The 19,656-nt window shown below is 36.9% G+C and overlaps 1 protein-coding gene and 1 long non-coding RNA gene across 9 annotated transcripts; both read right to left on the bottom strand.

Annotated features, from left to right (window-relative positions):
- Window positions 1–1,395: 1,395 nt before the first annotated feature.
- Window positions 1,396–13,609, bottom strand: LOC110899209. 8 transcript variants are annotated; one of them, XR_002569996.2, is made up of 11 exons: window positions 13,423–13,609; window positions 12,847–13,089; window positions 12,155–12,671; window positions 12,015–12,074; window positions 11,858–11,904; window positions 11,743–11,769; window positions 11,538–11,664; window positions 11,164–11,219; window positions 10,911–10,959; window positions 2,226–2,290; window positions 1,396–2,091 (listed from the first exon to the last, which is right to left on the bottom strand). It is a non-coding gene; the product is annotated as an uncharacterized LOC110899209 (long non-coding RNA). The 8 variants fall into 8 exon arrangements; XR_002569997.2 differs by lacking the exon at window positions 11,164–11,219 and having other exon boundaries at window positions 12,155–12,467; window positions 12,583–12,671; window positions 13,423–13,608; XR_002569995.2 differs by lacking the exon at window positions 11,164–11,219 and having other exon boundaries at window positions 11,470–11,664.
- Window positions 13,610–14,486: 877 nt separating this feature from the next.
- Window positions 14,487–16,154, bottom strand: LOC110899208 (zinc finger protein CONSTANS-LIKE 4). The gene is made up of 2 exons (XM_022146080.2): window positions 15,294–16,154; window positions 14,487–14,934 (listed from the first exon to the last, which is right to left on the bottom strand). The coding sequence occupies exons 1-2, from the start codon at window positions 16,098–16,100 to the stop codon at window positions 14,638–14,640; spliced, it is 1,104 nt and encodes a 367-aa protein (XP_022001772.1). The 5' UTR covers window positions 16,101–16,154; the 3' UTR covers window positions 14,487–14,637.
- Window positions 16,155–19,656: the final 3,502 nt, after the last annotated feature.

Below are 19,656 nucleotides of genomic sequence, written 5' to 3'. Positions count from 1 at the left end.
TTATAAACACAGCCGTAAAAAATCATGGCGAACGGTGCTCCGTGGGGTGTAGTTTTTTACACCACAAGTTTGGTGTTTTTTAATTTTTTTTCTTTTTTCTTTTTTTTTTCCACCAAACTTGTGGTGTAAAAAACTACACCCCACGGAGCGCCGTTCGCCATGATTTTTTACGGCTGTGTTTATAATATACACATCTACTTGTAAAAAAAAAAATCATGGCGAACGGCGCTCCGTGGGTGTAGTTCTCGCGGTTCTTACAACTCGGGGTGGTTTTCATTCTAGCGGCTCCCTATATATATATATTAGAGTTATGCGCCGCCCGCGTTGCGGGGCACTAAACCAAATATTTCTTAGTTTAATAACATGTACGCATTTATTTCGGTTAGTTATACATGCTACTTATAACACGATATAAAGGGCAAAACAATAATTTCTCAGGACCAATTAGCGAGTAAAAACTAAATTGAGTAAACCAAGTAAAATAAAACACTACTATAGTTTCGCCCCAAAAAAAACTATGGCAGCATTGCAACTTTTAGCTTAGGTAAAATTGTAATTTTAAAATGGAGGTAAAATAATATTTTGAATTGAGGGGAAAACCATTTTTTTATTTTGAAGTGGGGGCAAAATCGTAATATTTTTATTGAGGGCAAAATCGTAATTTTTAGCTGGGGGCAAAACAAAAATTTTATTTTGAACTGGTGGCGAGATTTTAATTTTAAACTGGGAACCAAATTGTAATTTGGCAGGATTGTAGCGGTGGGGGAAACTATATTTTTTTTTAACCAAGGCAAAATCGTAAATTTAAGCTGGGGCCAAAGCATAAATTTAATTTTCAACCGGGGGCAAGGTCGTAATTTTAAACAGGGGATAAAATTGTAATTTAGCAGGACATATAAATAACTATTTTATGCAAAAAAAAAAAAAAAAAAAAAAGAAAAGAAAAGTTGGGGCCACCACTTTTGGTCAACCAACTAACACAACTATTCCCGTCGACATTTCAAAGTTATGTTTGTATGTATTGTAAACTAGGTTATCACCCGGGAAATGCTTCCCGGGCTGGAGAAAATTATTTAGGTTAATTATTATTAATAATTAATACACACTTAAGATCATACAAAAAACATGACAAATTAATGTCTTCGCTATAAGAAGAGTTATAAACTTTTCACAAAGTTAATCACGAGTTGTGAAGTTATAGGCACGATTATAAACTTATTGGGCTGCTTATGGTTTGTGTTTATAATTTACTTTGTATTAAATATTTAATGATTAATAAAAAAATGAAAAATTAGTTAAAGTACAAATATTTAAACACTAACACAACAATACGATACTCATAATAAGTGAATAAACGAACGAAAACATCAAGATATATAAAAAAACATGTAGAGATTCATGGATTAAAGTATCACATATTTTCCTCCTTAAAGCTTTTTCACACATTTATCATGCTCAAATATGTTTAGCTATATGAAGATATATAAAGAAAATAAAATAAAATAGAATTTAAACAATCAAACACTTCAAAAACTAATTCTAAGATGATACCTTCCATTGGTTTCACCTGACTTATCATCATCAGAGACAGAAGTTGACTTTTCAGGCATACCACTGCCATCTGCATCAGACCATTCACCTTCTTTTTCAAACACAGACCATATACCAATTCCCTTCTTCTGGTCCTCATCCGTTTCAGATGCCTGTACTCTTTTTGAACGAATAAAATGCTGAAAGCCCGAAAGCGAAGGCGCATGAGAAAAGACATGGTTGTTTATTATCCTACGCAGACTATTTGACGGGTTAAACAAATTCGAAGTATGCGTAGTGGACGGAATAGCCCTTTGAGGATGGAAATAGAACACACCATCACTCTCCTCATCCTCCTCAGTAGCAAGCTCATTGAGATCAAATAATGGCCTTCCTCTGGAACTCATTACTCATATATATAAATACACACCTATCTTGTAATCAATACACCTTTATCTCTAGCTCTTTACCTCCCCAAGAGCATCTCCATTAACTTCTTGTGAGATCCTTTTGTTGAAAAAATGCTAAGCTACAGTAGGTTATATGCAACCCCTTTTCGATCTATGAGAAAAGAAAAGATATGAAATTTTAGATCAAATAGGCTCGAGCATTGACTTTACATAAAGAAGAAATTTAATCTATTACATCATATAGTTCTATGAAAATAAGCTTGCTACATCAACATCGGTACTTACCACTGATCTACAAAGGGATCTTCTGCCACACACATAAGCTTCCCTTGGCCTTTTGGTTGTAGTAACTTGTGTAACAACAAAAAAATACTATAAATCATTTGAACTTGGTCATGAAGAATTCAAAATTCATTTTAACACATAACCAGACCCAATATGGACGTACCTGTCACACCCCCAAATTACCACATAGGGAGTGTCCCTGTTAGGCGTGTGACATACCAATAACGAGCCACCAATTACATTGAACCCATACAAGTTATAAATAAAATCCCCATTATTAATAAAAACATCTTCAACAAGTTTTAAACGAAAATCAATAAGTTCAGCGGAAGCAAATAATAAACCAAGTTAAACTGTTTCAAAACCAAAGTATAGTTTCATGAAATCAATCGCATAAAGCCTTCCTGTCGACCCATGACCACTCCAGCTACTCCAGACAGCAAGTTCCCCAAGTCCAAGATACCTAACGACCTGCGAGCATGCAACGAGTGTATCAGACAACGCTGGTGAGTTCATAGTTTTACGAAAACGTTGTTTACCAAATATGTAGTTAATCCATTGAAGTTAATTCCAGAAGTAATGATGAAAACAATGTTGATAATACCCCAATACAAGACGGCTTCTGATTATTTTGCCCTTTCTCCAATGCTCCTATCAAAGCATTGGTCATGACTAGGTCATTAGTTCAACACCCGTTCTCCCAGATACGGGGTGAGGTTGCCAAACCTAAGTAGCGCTACTAACTAATACCATGTTACCTTCCTGGTAACCAAACAACACGGAGGGACTTGAAAGGTGATAGGAAGAGTATATTATCCAACATTCCCGTTTTAACCCAAAAGACTTGTCCCTCCCAGGAATACCCACTGACTGTCCCAACCACCGGGACGCATGCTCAATAAAGATGAACTCACCTTTGGTTTGCTCGGTAAGATTAATTACTTGTTCAACAAAGTTGGTCAATCAAGCCCTATGATAGTTACGTATAACAATTAGTTCACGTACACTTAACTCGCATGATAAACACCTTGCATATTATGCATAAGATCTCAATATACATCCTAGTCATTCAGTGCACATAATGGTTCCCAACCCAGATTCATGTTCCCAACTATCAACTTAACATGGCATGTCCTGACGTTTATCACATCTTATATCACAATACACATTCGGGGTTACGCATAACACGTCGATCACATATTGTTCATTCACATTTCACAAATACCATGCCAGTAAGACATATAGCTACACTCGTATTCTAATTACCAACAATACAATTAACAACCTAACATAATATACCTACACATGTACTACTCTAGCATTCATCAAAGCCCAACTCTCTAACTCAATGATCACGGCCCAAGTTACAAAACACACCAGCCCATCATATTAATTAGATTGAGTAAATGTTAAGTCCCGCCCCTTTAAAAACCCAACCGTGCGAGCCCAAGTGTACCCAACCACCACCCCAAGCGATTGCTTGTGTGTGCGGCCTGCTGAGGCCCAGCCCGCACTGGCTGTTTTACCTGCGCGGCCCATCTGCCAAACGAGCCCAATATCAGATCACGTATTATTGTGCTACCCCTTTTAGCCCAAATATCTCCCCTTATTCTCTTGGTTATTAACCCCCTAGTAATCCGCAGTTTCTTTCTAAAATATTTATATGCACATCAGTAGTTCATAGCTTCTTTCAAACAACTATAACCTCCACACTCAATTGCATAAGAAAATATGTTATCAGTGGCCGACAACTATACTCATATTATTATTCCATTGGGCCGATAAGATCACATGAAGGTCTGACATCTAACATCATAATTTGTCATGATAAAGAACATCCTCACAATAAATGCAATCAGTTATCATATGCACACAAAATCATCATTGGGCCAATTTGAGTTAGTGGCCTGCCATTCTAATTATTACCTTTTCAGTTAACACATGGGCCTTCATTTATAATATCAAAGTGATTCATAGGTGTTTAACCTCTATTGAACCGATAGGGAAATATTCAATCAATGCACATGGCCATTCCTCTAATACTTGGATAATATTCAGTCATGATCATGGGACAATTAGTTAATATCCAGCCGCCCTAGATCTTGCTCGGATCTATCAGTTGATTAACATAACTATCCAACACATAATCTATTATCATGCAAACCAATCTAATCAAGTGTAATTTAAAACACGATCTGGTGATTCCCAATACATTCACATCGGCTAGACCATTATCATAACGAACCTCCTAGCATCGCTTTAATCATGCAACAACACCACATCAACATACATATAATTCGCTAATTAAGACTACACAGAAACAAGATCATCAAATAAGAATCCGTATGCACATGGTTCAATTTATAGTTTGCATATATCAAATAACTTGCAAAAGAGATTACTAACCCAATAATAAAGTTGACCGGAATAGTGTTTCGTGAGGGGGGGGGGGTCTACTGCCGTCGCCAAACACAGGGGGTAGGGTTATGCTTGAGAGTTTTTTTTTTTATATGATAACAACCATACGTATATTAATAGATATAGGTTTTGCTTGGGGCGATTGTTTGTTTCTTAAGACTGATCTGGGCCTAGGTCCAAGAGATTGGACTGTCAAGTCAACTGGGTAATCAAAATAACAAAGGTTTGGGCTTTCTATTCTAATTATATATGCATACTTATAAAATAGAGATTAGGCTCAATGGTTTGGTCCGATGTGCAATTATAGGCTGATCGTGACCCACATACAAGCCGCGCGTGTGTGATTATGGCCCAATACCCTCGCGGCCCAAAAACATAAATAACGGCCCAAGATTCATGTGCGACCCTTATCACCAAATCCAACCACTAAAACGAACCCAACAATACACTTACATTTGCCTTCGACAAGTTTATGAAAAAGAGAAGTTAGATAACAGTTTACTAGAACAGGAGCGTGAACGGAAGAGATTTTGCGGAATTAGAATCACGTTTCTAACCTTGAAGGTTCAGGTTGTCACATCATCCCCAACTTGAAAGAAATTTCGTCCCGAAATTTAGCACGTAAGAACTGAGGAGTGAAGTGAGGAAATTAGGATTATTACGGATTTTGCTCGGGTGTCACATCCTCCCCATGTTACAGAAATTTCGTCCTCGAAATTTAGGCTATATTATACTCTAGGCTCCAATTATGAGTTTGTCGATAATTCACTAAACACGTAGTTAGATACGGTTTCACGAAAGTTCACTAAATAATATATAAGTCATATAGCATATAAAGTCAGATAACATATAAGTTCACATAAGTTATATTTCTTTATTTGTTCAGGAATAGTGTTCAAATTGTTCATCAACGTTCGAGTACAACCCATGTGTAATTTCGTAATTCCCCGAATTACCGTTATGTGAGTGTTATGCATGAATGAGTGTTTGAGGTAATAGAGTTTGTGTTAATTGTGTTAAACTAAAAATGTCTTGCTCTTAAGTAGAAACACAAGTTGAGTTAATAGGAGCTTGATAATGAAGAATGTTGTGACAAGTTATGCTAAGCTCAAGAGATGCTCACAAAAGTTGAAATACGAGTGTGTCATACATCTGTATGGCATTGCCTGATGCATTTAACATGTGCGACCGGGGGGGGTTGTTGCACTAACTATAACTTAGGTGAGCTATACGCCTTCGAATTTGGGGACTTGCAAAAAGGCAGTGTTTAGTTATCATGGATGTTGTATATTAAGTAGCCAACACTTCACGAAGCAAGTGTGTCTAATGTATATCTAGAGCTTACCAGAATTGAGGCGAATGTCGTACATCATAAACGAAGGGTCGACGAGATAAACCGAACTGGAAATGTGTTAAGGTAGTTTGTTACAGGCTAAAATGCTCAACCCTCAAATCACGTGTGTCGGGTGCACCACCAAGATTTTCTCGAAGCAAAATATGTGAATGTGATAAAGTGAGTGTAAGAGATATATGTTTATATATGGTATCGCTACCGGCGATCAGAACGGGTGCAGTCACCCCTATCGAAGATCAAAGGTGATGCCATCGTATGTAAGAATTCGAGAAAGAAAACATAATTTCTTGGAACAGGTGATTCAAGCAATTCAATCAATCGATTGAATGAAAACTCAAGTTAGGCATTAATCCCTATTTCAGACTGGTATCATCTTGACTCGTTCGTTCAAAGGGAAACGAGATTTTCAGTTGACATTGATCGTGATACTTTGGTCGCAGTTGGTTGTAGTAGATGACCGGCCTTCGATCAAAGAGAGATAAGCATGGAACAAAGAGGTCGATGAAGCTATACATGAGTATGGTGCTTTCACACAAGAAGGAATTTTGACCTTGGCATACCTTACGTAAGTAATAATTTTATTTTATGTTCTTGCACTTGATGATCTTAAGTATGATTCATTCCTCGAGTGACGTTCGTAGAGAGTGATTTAGCCAAGCGAGGATTAGCGTATAACAGGGTTATGCAAGAACTATGGTATTCATTTTAGCACAACAAGATAAGATGCGAAGAATATACCAAAACGCGGTTATCATCAATCTGTTCCATCTAATTGTTTTAGAATCATGAGTAAAGTAGCAAATCCGATGATGAGAATGTAGCTGGTCGCAAACAAGAAGTATAAATGGAAATAAAGTGATGTACTGATCGATGGGAGCGTTACTTTGAGGGTGTTGGCGCAAGAAGAATTATGTTGAAGAGTAACGGTTGGTCGAATTCATAGTGATCCGGTTTAATCGAAGCGTTCTCCACAGTTGTCAAGCCTGTCGTATGCGAATAAGAATGGTTCACTAAAATCTATGTACGAAATTGAGTGTGTACCTGGTCGAACATGTATGAAGCCAACTTTGAAGGGTTGAACTAAGGCGTGTGCATTAGGAACATCAAGTACGTCACCAAAAGGTTTCATTACAAGGACACGAAAATATTTTCGAAATGATATGGTCACAAAATAATACACAACCATCCTCAGAGTACAAGAAGTGATCACTACGTATCAAAAGAAGAGTTTATCAGGTTATTTTTAAACTAGAGCACAATGTTATAGGAGTTTATGCGTAGACAATCGAGAATGTAGTGTGACCATGATAGTGGAATGATAGGTTTATCTATATCAAGAACAGTAACTAACTGTCACCTTAAACGGTAAGCGTCGGCCAAGGCAAGGGCTAGGGGATAGACTAGCTTAGAGAGGAAAACTGTTATGCAATAGCAATTCTAGCGATACAAGGAGTAAGATTATTGTTTATGTCATCATGTTTATCCGGGAGTTGATTAACTTATACCCCCGTCTTCCGTTGTCCCTCATGGTTCTATATAGGAGAAGGGAACAATCTTATGGGTCGGAATGAGGTAACAGTCGAGTATCACATTGAAATCTACAAACTACCAAGTTTACACACAATAGGGCAGAACCCTTCTCACGCTCATTAAGCCTCACTGGGATTTGCATGCACCACGCGTTATTATTATGTGTGCACCCATGATAATAAGGCGGTTTGCATGCTTATCTCAGCGCCTCTTAACTTGCGCTAAAAGGTTCCCCACATTCAAATAGCAAGCGAAAGGTTTTACAGGATCAAGAATCACAATAGTCGAAGGGTAATGTCACACTAATAGATCACATAACAGGGGTCGATAACATAAGGGCTCATACTGTTGTGCCAAGTGTGCAGTCACGTGTAATGTTACACATAAGTGTACGCTAGATATACTATGCAATAGTAAATGAGAAACGAACCTTGCAGTCTGGAGCTGAGTGTCATGGTCGATGTCGGTACTGTTCGGTTATAGTCTGGTTTTATGAAAACGTTTTAAAACCAAGTTCACTATAACCAATGGCTCTGATACCAAACTGTCACACCCCCAAATTACCACATAGGGAGTGTCCCTGTTAGGCGTGTGACATACCAATAACGAGCCACCAATTACATTGAACCCATACAAGTTATAAATAAAATCCCCATTATTAATAAAAACATCTTCAACAAGTTTTAAACGAAAATCAATAAGTTCAGCGGAAGCAAATAATAAACCAAGTTAAACTGTTTCAAAACCAAAGTATAGTTTCATGAAATCAATCGCATAAAGCCTTCCTGTCGACCCATGACCACTCCAGCTACTCCAGACAGCAAGTTCCCCAAGTCCAAGATACCTAACGACCTGCGAGCATGCAACGAGTGTATCAGACAACGCTGGTGAGTTCATAGTTTTACGAAAACGTTGTTTACCAAATATGTAGTTAATCCATTGAAGTTAATTCCAGAAGTAATGATGAAAACAATGTTGATAATACCCCAATACAAGACGGCTTCTGATTATTTTGCCCTTTCTCCAATGCTCCTATCAAAGCATTGGTCATGACTAGGTCATTAGTTCAACACCCGTTCTCCCAGATACGGGGTGAGGTTGCCAAACCTAAGTAGCGCTACTAACTAATACCATGTTACCTTCCTGGTAACCAAACAACACGGAGGGACTTGAAAGGTGATAGGAAGAGTATATTATCCAACATTCCCGTTTTAACCCAAAAGACTTGTCCCTCCCAGGAATACCCACTGACTGTCCCAACCACCGGGACGCATGCTCAATAAAGATGAACTCACCTTTGGTTTGCTCGGTAAGATTAATTACTTGTTCAACAAAGTTGGTCAATCAAGCCCTATGATAGTTACGTATAACAATTAGTTCACGTACACTTAACTCGCATGATAAACACCTTGCATATTATGCATAAGATCTCAATATACATCCTAGTCATTCAGTGCACATAATGGTTCCCAACCCAGATTCATGTTCCCAACTATCAACTTAACATGGCATGTCCTGACGTTTATCACATCTTATATCACAATACACATTCGGGGTTACGCATAACACGTCGATCACATATTGTTCATTCACATTTCACAAATACCATGCCAGTAAGACATATAGCTACACTCGTATTCTAATTACCAACAATACAATTAACAACCTAACATAATATACCTACACATGTACTACTCTAGCATTCATCAAAGCCCAACTCTCTAACTCAATGATCACGGCCCAAGTTACAAAACACACCAGCCCATCATATTAATTAGATTGAGTAAATGTTAAGTCCCGCCCCTTTAAAAACCCAACCGTGCGAGCCCAAGTGTACCCAACCACCACCCCAAGCGATTGCTTGTGTGTGCGGCCTGCTGAGGCCCAGCCCGCACTGGCTGTTTTACCTGCGCGGCCCATCTGCCAAACGAGCCCAATATCAGATCACGTATTATTGTGCTACCCCTTTTAGCCCAAATATCTCCCCTTATTCTCTTGGTTATTAACCCCCTAGTAATCCGCAGTTTCTTTCTAAAATATTTATATGCACATCAGTAGTTCATAGCTTCTTTCAAACAACTATAACCTCCACACTCAATTGCATAAGAAAATATGTTATCAGTGGCCGACAACTATACTCATATTATTATTCCATTGGGCCGATAAGATCACATGAAGGTCTGACATCTAACATCATAATTTGTCATGATAAAGAACATCCTCACAATAAATGCAATCAGTTATCATATGCACACAAAATCATCATTGGGCCAATTTGAGTTAGTGGCCTGCCATTCTAATTATTACCTTTTCAGTTAACACATGGGCCTTCATTTATAATATCAAAGTGATTCATAGGTGTTTAACCTCTATTGAACCGATAGGGAAATATTCAATCAATGCACATGGCCATTCCTCTAATACTTGGATAATATTCAGTCATGATCATGGGACAATTAGTTAATATCCAGCCGCCCTAGATCTTGCTCGGATCTATCAGTTGATTAACATAACTATCCAACACATAATCTATTATCATGCAAACCAATCTAATCAAGTGTAATTTAAAACACGATCTGGTGATTCCCAATACATTCACATCGGCTAGACCATTATCATAACGAACCTCCTAGCATCGCTTTAATCATGCAACAACACCACATCAACATACATATAATTCGCTAATTAAGACTACACAGAAACAAGATCATCAAATAAGAATCCGTATGCACATGGTTCAATTTATAGTTTGCATATATCAAATAACTTGCAAAAGAGATTACTAACCCAATAATAAAGTTGACCGGAATAGTGTTTCGTGAGGGGGGGGGGGGTCTACTGCCGTCGCCAAACACAGGGGGTAGGGTTATGCTTGAGAGTTTTTTTTTTTATATGATAACAACCATACGTATATTAATAGATATAGGTTTTGCTTGGGGCGATTGTTTGTTTCTTAAGACTGATCTGGGCCTAGGTCCAAGAGATTGGACTGTCAAGTCAACTGGGTAATCAAAATAACAAAGGTTTGGGCTTTCTATTCTAATTATATATGCATACTTATAAAATAGAGATTAGGCTCAATGGTTTGGTCCGATGTGCAATTATAGGCTGATCGTGACCCACATACAAGCCGCGCGTGTGTGATTATGGCCCAATACCCTCGCGGCCCAAAAACATAAATAACGGCCCAAGATTCATGTGCGACCCTTATCACCAAATCCAACCACTAAAACGAACCCAACAATACACTTACATTTGCCTTCGACAAGTTTATGAAAAAGAGAAGTTAGATAACAGTTTACTAGAACAGGAGCGTGAACGGAAGAGATTTTGCGGAATTAGAATCACGTTTCTAACCTTGAAGGTTCAGGTTGTCACAGTACCAGTTATAGACAACATGACTTTTGATCAACCCATGCGACCCGTCTTTACCTGCATTAAAAAAGGACCCGTTATGAACAGTTACAACACACCAAACGGGTAAAACTGAAATAAAATAAAACAAATAGTTAAAAAAGCAAACGTTTCTAATGTCACACAAAGTGTATCTTTAAATTTCAATAAACATAAGCTCCTACATTTTATATTAGAAAAAATAGAAAACAAAAAGATCAACCCAATCCAACCAGTACTGACCCAACAACAACCATTTTGGGGGAAAAATTAGACCAATCCAGCCGACCCATTTTGACCTGTAGCAAAAAGGACCCGTGTTGATCTAAATTCATATCAACCAACTACAACACACCTACACACTGCATTTTGTTATCTGCAATATATGAGCTAATTATGTTAAAACTGGTATTTACTTACAAAATATGTACAAACTAACATGTAAAATTTGTTGTACATTAATATATTACATACCACATCAGCAAGGAACCTAATGCAAACTGCAAAAGAACCCAACTCCTAATCCAAAAAAAGGGTTAAGGAAGGAACCTTGTCCCTGTTACCCCATAGGATACCCATCATCCCACCCCACAAGGGTTATGATGCCGGCAAATTACCTCTGCACACCATCCACATGATCTGGGCACCACAAGGGTTGAACCCGCGCCACTACAGCTTCACATGTGGGCAATGAACTTCATTGGTAGTGGGTACCACTGAGCTATAAGCTCATTGGTCCAACTCCTAATCCAGATAACAAATGCGTAAGAACATTGACAGTGAACCCGAATTGTCTGCATTGTAAATTACTCCCATACTTACATCAATCAACCTTTTAAGAGCTAGGCACTGATCATGAATAATAAAAATAGATTAACACCGAATAATATAATCTATGAAATTGTATATATTATATTTTAATGGAAAGGTTTCTTACAGCATCTTTATCGACTGTTGGTGGAAGCTCTCTCAATAAGATAGAATCTACAGTTGTAAGATCCGAAATAAAATACCATATATAATGAGTTAACAAATACATATGTTAATGAACATTCACGAGTTCTTATAAATCATGTGACAAAGAATGAACTGACCTTGAATGGCATACCAAGCACAAGTTTTGCAGCTAGTGATCTATAGAAGAGTTCAGGTGTCTGGAAAAAGAAAATGCAAAAGTTTATAATGGATACGTAAATGGTATTATAAAGTCTACATAATTGAGAATTTAATAAACCTCGAGTTGATCCAGAGAAACAGACATGAGAACAGAACCGTCGCGGTGGAGTACACCTCTATAATCCACCTCTATAATCCCGATACCGATTGCGGATTTCATACGTCCATCTTCACCCTCACCAGCTTCGGTGACTCCCAAATGCAAAGGATAGTCCCAACCCCGAACATACATTTCAGCTACAAGAAGACGATATGCTTGAACCATAATCACAGGATTGCTTGCTTTCATTGAAAATACACCGCAATAGATCCTTGTACCCATGCTTGGATTGGAGTGCTTGCATTAGTACTCGCGCTACCATTTTTACCACCTCGATAACAAAACATCAAACCAAGTATATACGTTTTAACCATTTTCTCATACATTCACAGTAAATCGGTAAATAACCAAATAAAAAAAACATCACATGTTTCGTAAAAACTGACCCTGTGCAGCTCCGAGAGTGCCAGTATTTTGGGTTAGACTGATCACCATGTTGGGCTGCCACATGTCCCAATAGTTACAGCATGGCTTGCTAGTGTATGACAAAAATTGGAATATCAATGGATTAACCAGAACTGATTTCACAAAAAATATCTTATACTTCATAAAAATTATCTTATACTTCATAAAAATTAACCCCAATACATTATTTATAAACCAAATGATATATATCACAAAGGAGAACCATTATCATAACTTATGGGTACCTTTGCAATGGCTGCACTTGAAGCAAGTTTTGTGATAATCTACACCATCAGCAGAGAAAAGCTCCACTGGTAATCGGTCTTCCCACAAGCCTTTATATTTTTATGTTTTCTAATAAATAACATAATTTCCCTTGTTCCCTTGGTATTTGATCTTGATCTTTTCCGTTAGCTCCTTGTTTTCAACAACCAACCAAATGTAAAATATTTATACCCTTTTCAATTAAGATTCAATCTCAAACACACCTGAAAAGAAAAACCCATAGAGTTTTCAAGTTTACGAACCCAATCTGACACAGATGAACATAGGTCACTGAAAAAATATTATTTTTAATAAACCCATCTAATCAAGGTTGTTTTTCGTTTCAAAAATGAGTTTGATATGTTCAAATCATCATTTTTAATAAAATTCGCAAAGAAAGCCAAAAGATAAAAAAAAGAATCCAATCGATTCACATGATTGAACAGAATGGAGAAGAAGCAGCGAAAGATAGTGGATTTTAGGGTTTGAGTAACAACGGTGTAAAGAAGAAGATCCATAATCAAATTCTATTTTAAAAATTTAGCAAATAATCGTACCTTCATAACAGAAGTGATAAACCGAAGAAGATGAAGAGATGATGCAGCGAAGATAGAGAATCGCCAGATAAATCGAAGAAGATGAAGAGATGATGCAGGGAAGAAAGGATTTTTGAAGAATATGGGTATGCGGCGCTAGGGTTTCGAAAATGGTGACAGAGGAGTGTTGTTGAATCAAAAGGAACAAAGGAATTAGAATTTTGATAGATAGGGTCCAAAATCAATGGGTCGGGTAGGTAAAAACGGGATCCGCGAACAATAAAAGAATCCATCTCATTTTCCCGCCAAAATCATCCTGAGAAGCCCTAAGAACATGCCACATCAGCCCAAATCTTTATGTTTATTATATATAATAGATGTAAATATATATAAGGGGAGTGGGGGTGGAGCGTGATAGAATTCTATCAATCGTTTTTTTTTTGGAACACCGCCACCAACACTCCCATCACTCGTGAAAAAAAGAACGCGTTGAACATATCACGCGTTGTAAAAAAATTGATTGTATGTGTATGACTTGTACGTTGTGTATTAATACTTGTACGTTGGAATTCCATCACTAGTGATGACCACCGCCACTAAAAAATGCTTATGAGTGATAGAATAGTGGTTGCTGACATGACAAAACATTATTAGATGTTTGTGAGTGATGGAATTCCATCACTTGTAACCACCCCCACTCCCCTAATTATATTACAACCATCATATTTATCATACCAGTAATTCTGGCATTAAACGTCTTTTGGTTTTTTATTTCCATTTTCACTTGATTTTGTTATTGTTTAGTTTAATTATTCTTTTCTACGTTTACGTTTTATGTTAAACTCTACAACACGTCTGAATAACTTAACACTTTAACATATAATTTTTGTTCGATTTAACGATCTTGCCACAACGAGCAGGTCCTAAAAACCTAGGTGAATAGAAACATTATTAGATCTAGTATAATCATTAAAATTATAAATGAATTAGTAAATTAGATATTAACCTTAACATTTCTAAGTAAAAATGTAGGTTAGGATTGAAAGAATCAAAATTCTATCGCACTAGTTGTAGACACCGAACAATTCACATAAAGACTAAAAGTAAAAAAACTTTACAAATTCAAAATAAATTAAGATCAGTACTCAAATATATAACACAACGAACCCAAAATCGACCGTTGAGTCACACCTAATATTCAATAACATATATACACATGCAAAAACCACATTATCACTACGACGGAACGACGCCGTACGAACACTCCGGCGACACAAACACATCACCGGATTCCACATTAAATCCCGTTCGCTTCGCAAACCTTCCTTTGATCCTTGGCCTTGTCTCTGCATACGCCTTCCTCGAAGCATATCGAATCGTCTTCTCAAACTTTCTGTTCTTCCTCTTCTCTCTGTACCTCAAAACCCTAGCTTCTCGATCCAGTCCAATCAAAGGCGTCGGATAAACATCCGAAGATGTTTCGGTGTGGCCCGGGACTACGCCTACTTCAACCTCTAGTGATGATGATGATACCTGAAATAAGGTGAAATTTGAAGATGTTGAAACAATTTTTTATACACGAAATACACGTTATAAGCCAGGCTACAGACTAACTAGCTAACAGACCAAACCGACAATAAACTAAACTTCTTTATTATGCTATCAAAACATAAAGAACGATTAAACACCTGTATTCATTTAAAACAGAGACGATTACAGACTAATGGTAGGTAGACGAGCAACAAGTTGCGCTAGCAAACCCTACCCTGCTAAACACAAAATTCTGCCCCTTAACATGCGCGGTGTTACTGCTTACCACCTGCTGAACCCTTCCCGAGGAAAATAATTTTCACAATTAGTTACCGATTCGCAATGATTTTATATAAACTTACACTTTGGCTGATCGATTGCGATGTGAAATTGTACATGAACGGTTTAGATCCGGTGTAATCGATGTCGTAAGCAGGTAATCCTTCTACCACATCTGAACTAGCGTATTCATTTGAGCGTGTGTTCTCTTGTTGTTGCATTTGATAATGATGATTACTGATATCGTTCTGGACCGGAACGACTCCGTCGGTTGGAGAATCATATCTATGACCGATCTGTTTAGGTTTTTGAATCTGATCCGGTGTTTTCAGATCCATATCGATGTACGGATCGATCTCGTTGTTAAACAAGTACTCAGATTCCAATTCAGTAACTTTCAGATCATCATTATCTGACACATCAGCATTTTTATTAAATTTCCGATTAGGATTCGGATTCGGATCTGGTAGTATCCAAGACGCAGCCTCCGCTTCAACCGAGACGTTAATGTCAAAATCCAGTAAGTAATTATGATCGATCATTTCACCTCTGCCGCCGACCTTGGCCACCTCGGTGGCCGGATCGTAAAACGGAACCACCGGAACCCGCTCGTGGCGGCGAGCCAGGGGGTTAGCGGAGTGAATATCGCGGTCGCATGTGACGCATAGGGCTGCGGCGTCGGCCTTGCACGTGATGCTCGCTGGAGCTTGCTCACAGACCTCACACATCCACACGCGCGGGTGGCGCGTCGCGAGTTTGTTCGCGGCATGCACCTTGCCGTCGCATGGGATGCATAGGTAGGCGGAGTCTGCTTTGCAGAATAAACTGGCCGACGTCGTTTTACAGGAGTCACATAGGGTTGGAGTCATGGTCCAGTTCTCTTTGCCCATATGAAGGTTTCAGGTTTGTGTTTTGGGTTTTTGGTTTTTGGTTTGTGTTAGGAGTTAGGACATGTTTTGGTATCCTACATAGTTATCCGAAAAGGGTGTAGAGCCAATGAATGATTGACACGTGGCATGGTCTTAGCCAAAATGGGTGGAGGGGCCTTTTGGCTATAATTGAGGGATGGGCAATGTTACAATTTGGACAAAAGGTTGCAATCAGGGTTGCTTTTAAATCGTGTAAAACGTGAAAGGGTTGGTAGATTAAGGGTTTTGAGTTGGTGGACTAGTTGCTAAATTTGTGTAGATATGACCAGTTTAATTTAATTATCTAATTGTATCCACTTTGCTCACTGATAGAATGGTGGGTAGTAATCAAGTTCTAAACATGTTATTATGATTGATGGATTGTAAACCATGGTTTAATGATGTCATAAACGAGTTAGCAAGTCAACTTTTTAATTAGTCTAAACACGAATTGTTTATTTAACACGCTAGTTGTAACACAAAATTTTAACATTTTTATATAGTGTCGTGTTTGGGGTAGCGTCGTAAATTGGGAGCTAATGTTCAAATGTTAGGCTATGTGTTATTAGGGCTGCCAAATCGTGTCTTAGTAGTTTTAACAGGTATCTGATAACGCGAACAACAAAAATTTTAAACATGAATACGACTCGTTTAACTACTTTATATCCAATGTCTATAAGACAGATATATATTTTATACGCCTAGAAGAAAAAATAATGGATCCTAACTTTCAAATTTTGATTATTTTTAAAAACGTAAAAAATCACATGATGTACTTTTCTATCATGGTGTCTTAAGAGTAACACTTTTAATGAGGTGATATGTAAACGGGAGTGAAACACCACTTCATGGGACATGAAAAGGCCCCCTTCATGAAGTGCATCACGTTCATGAGGAAGACAAAGGAAAAGGGTGGTGGGCAGTATCAACAAATTAGATTCCATCTTTCCTTTTGTGTTAATTTATTTAATTTAATTTATTTAATATTCGAACCACATCCGAGTTTATCAAACTCCATTAATGGTGTATTATTTTTAAACGATATAGTATTGAAACGATATAATATATTTGAATCGTACCCGAGTTTTTCAAAATAATTAACAATCTAATATTTTAAACGGTATAATATATTCGAACCGCACCCGGATTTATCAAACTCTGTTAATGGTATAATATTTTAAACGGCATAGTATTGAAATGGTATAATATATTCGAACCGTACCCAAGTCTTTCAAAATAATTAATGGTATAATATTCGAACCGGACGAGACTTGGTATAATATTTTAATTTAAACGATATGGTATTGAAACAGTATAATATATTCGAACCGTACCGTAGTTTTTCAAAATATTTTAACAGTATAAAATTTGAAAGGATTTAATGTTCGAACCGGATGAGAATCTATAACATCAAAACACCAAATTCACAAATCTAAATTCTGTTGGGTTATATACGCTGTGTATAGCTCTATACGTGACATATATAACCCTAAGATTTTGTGCTTGAAATCAATGTACTTCTATACATTGCATACAGTATTGTACGCAACGTATATAAACCCTAAAGTGTGCAAATAACCACTAAGAGTCACTAGTACAAAATCACTTTTTTGGTGCTGGGTTTTATGCTTTTTAAGAGAGCACCAACAAATATAGCACCAAATAATGTGATTTGTTGGTGCTGTTCAATAACAACACCATTAAATCTCTAAACATACCATCAAAAAATCAATGTTATAAAGCACCGTTAAATCTTTAAACACACCATCAAAGATAGAACCACAAATCTCGAACACTGGCAATATGCATTCCCCACCATTTAATCACCACTGCACCAAATAATAACAAATCTACACAACACAAAAAAAAAAAAAAAAAAAAAAAAAAAAAAAACCAAAACAAAACAAAACCAAATATGTTTTTGCAAAATTACATAATTTTCATTAATATTTCCCAATAAAATTCCAATTATAAACAAATACATACGCTCACGATAAAAGTTTACTAATATTAAACAACCCATTCAAGTATAGCGAACTACAAAAGTATCAACGCAACACAAACTAATGTTTACAACATCAAAACATCTTCTAAATAAATCCCAACATTAGATCTACCACTAAATTCTCAATTTAAGATTCTCCAAAATACCCTTCTTTAGTCCAAACTAGTCAAAATAATTACTGACACACATAAAAATGTTACAATAGTATATTGCTCCAATTCTTTATCATACATAGAATGAAAATGAAAATGACATTTAATGCACTCGCCATGGCTCTCAAGTCCTTGAACAAAACTCAATGTGAGGTACATGATCAGCACTACGTACTTTGTTGGTAAACTAGTTGATGCCCCGCCCGCGTTGCGGGGCGATAGCCGAATAATTCTCAACCAATTAAAAAAACAGTATTATAGTTTTGTTAGGAAAAAAAAAATAAAACGATGAGAAGACCGTAGTTCTGAGCTCAGGTCAAAACTATAGTTTGTCAGGATTAATGAGCGAATGTTAGGCAGCTCCTTGACATGGAAAAAAATTTAATCCAGTCAACCAATTAAAAAACACTTTTATAGTTTTGCTAAAAAAAAACTAAAACGATAGCAATACTGTAATTTGAAGTGAGGGCAAAGTTGTATTTGTTGACTTGGGTAAAATCGTAATTTGCCAAAAGTTAAAGTGATGGTAATGCTATAAATTTGAATCGGAGACAAAATCGTAATATAACTATGCACTAAAGATAAAATCGTAATTTTAAGCTGGGGACAAAACTATATTTTTAATTTAAACTCGGGCAAAATCAAAATTTTGAAATGATGGCAAAATCGTAATTTGAATTGGGGGGCGAAAGCATAGTTTTATTTTGAATCAGTCAAAAACATAAATTTAAACTTAATGCGAAATCATATTTTTTGAAAAGGGCGAAAATGCAAAGTCGTCATTTTTAGTTTGGGCAAAAGCAAAAATTTATTTTTAACCGGGGCCAAAATTGTAGTTGTAATATGGGGAAAATAATAATTTTGAACCGAGGGCAAAATCGTAATTTTGAGCGAGGGACAAAAACGTAATTTCTTTTGAAGTGGGGGCGAAAATATAATTTTATTTTAACCTAAGGACGAAATCGTAATTTTAAAGCGAATATAAAATTTTTAAACCGAGGGCAAAATCGTAATTTTGAGCGAGGGACAAAAACGTAATTTTATTTTGAAGTGGGGGCGAAAATATATTTTTATTTTAAATTAAGGACGAAATCGTAATTTTAAAGCGAATATAAAACAATAAAGCCGTTGGTCCAACAGGGAAGTGCCACACAGCTGTGTGGCACTATTCCCCCAATCTTCCTTTTGTTGTGTGGCACTATTCCCCCAATCTTCCTTTTGTTATAGTAGAGAATATATTTAACATTATACAATATTTATTTTGTACACACAACCAGCTCATCAAATTTCATTTCAATATCCTCAACATGTCTAATAACCGGTCAAAATGGGTTGGCTGACATGCAGATCCTTTTTTATATCAATTCAGAAGGTTTTTTTT

Source organism: Helianthus annuus, chromosome 13 (genome assembly GCF_002127325.2).
Source record: "Helianthus annuus cultivar XRQ/B chromosome 13, HanXRQr2.0-SUNRISE, whole genome shotgun sequence".
NCBI classification, from domain to species: domain Eukaryota; kingdom Viridiplantae; phylum Streptophyta; class Magnoliopsida; order Asterales; family Asteraceae; genus Helianthus; species Helianthus annuus.
This window is presented reverse-complemented; position numbering and strand designations above follow the sequence as displayed.

Excerpts from the sequence above, each read along its gene's own strand:
- LOC110899208 (XM_022146080.2), bottom strand. The coding sequence starts at position 16,100 with ATGGGCAAAGAGAACTGGACCATGACTCCAACCCTATGTGACTCCTGT. Across the intron at positions 14,935-15,293 it reads CGCAATCGATCAGCCAAAGT|GTATCATCATCATCACTAGA; the intron begins GTAAGTTTATAT and ends ACCTTATTTCAG.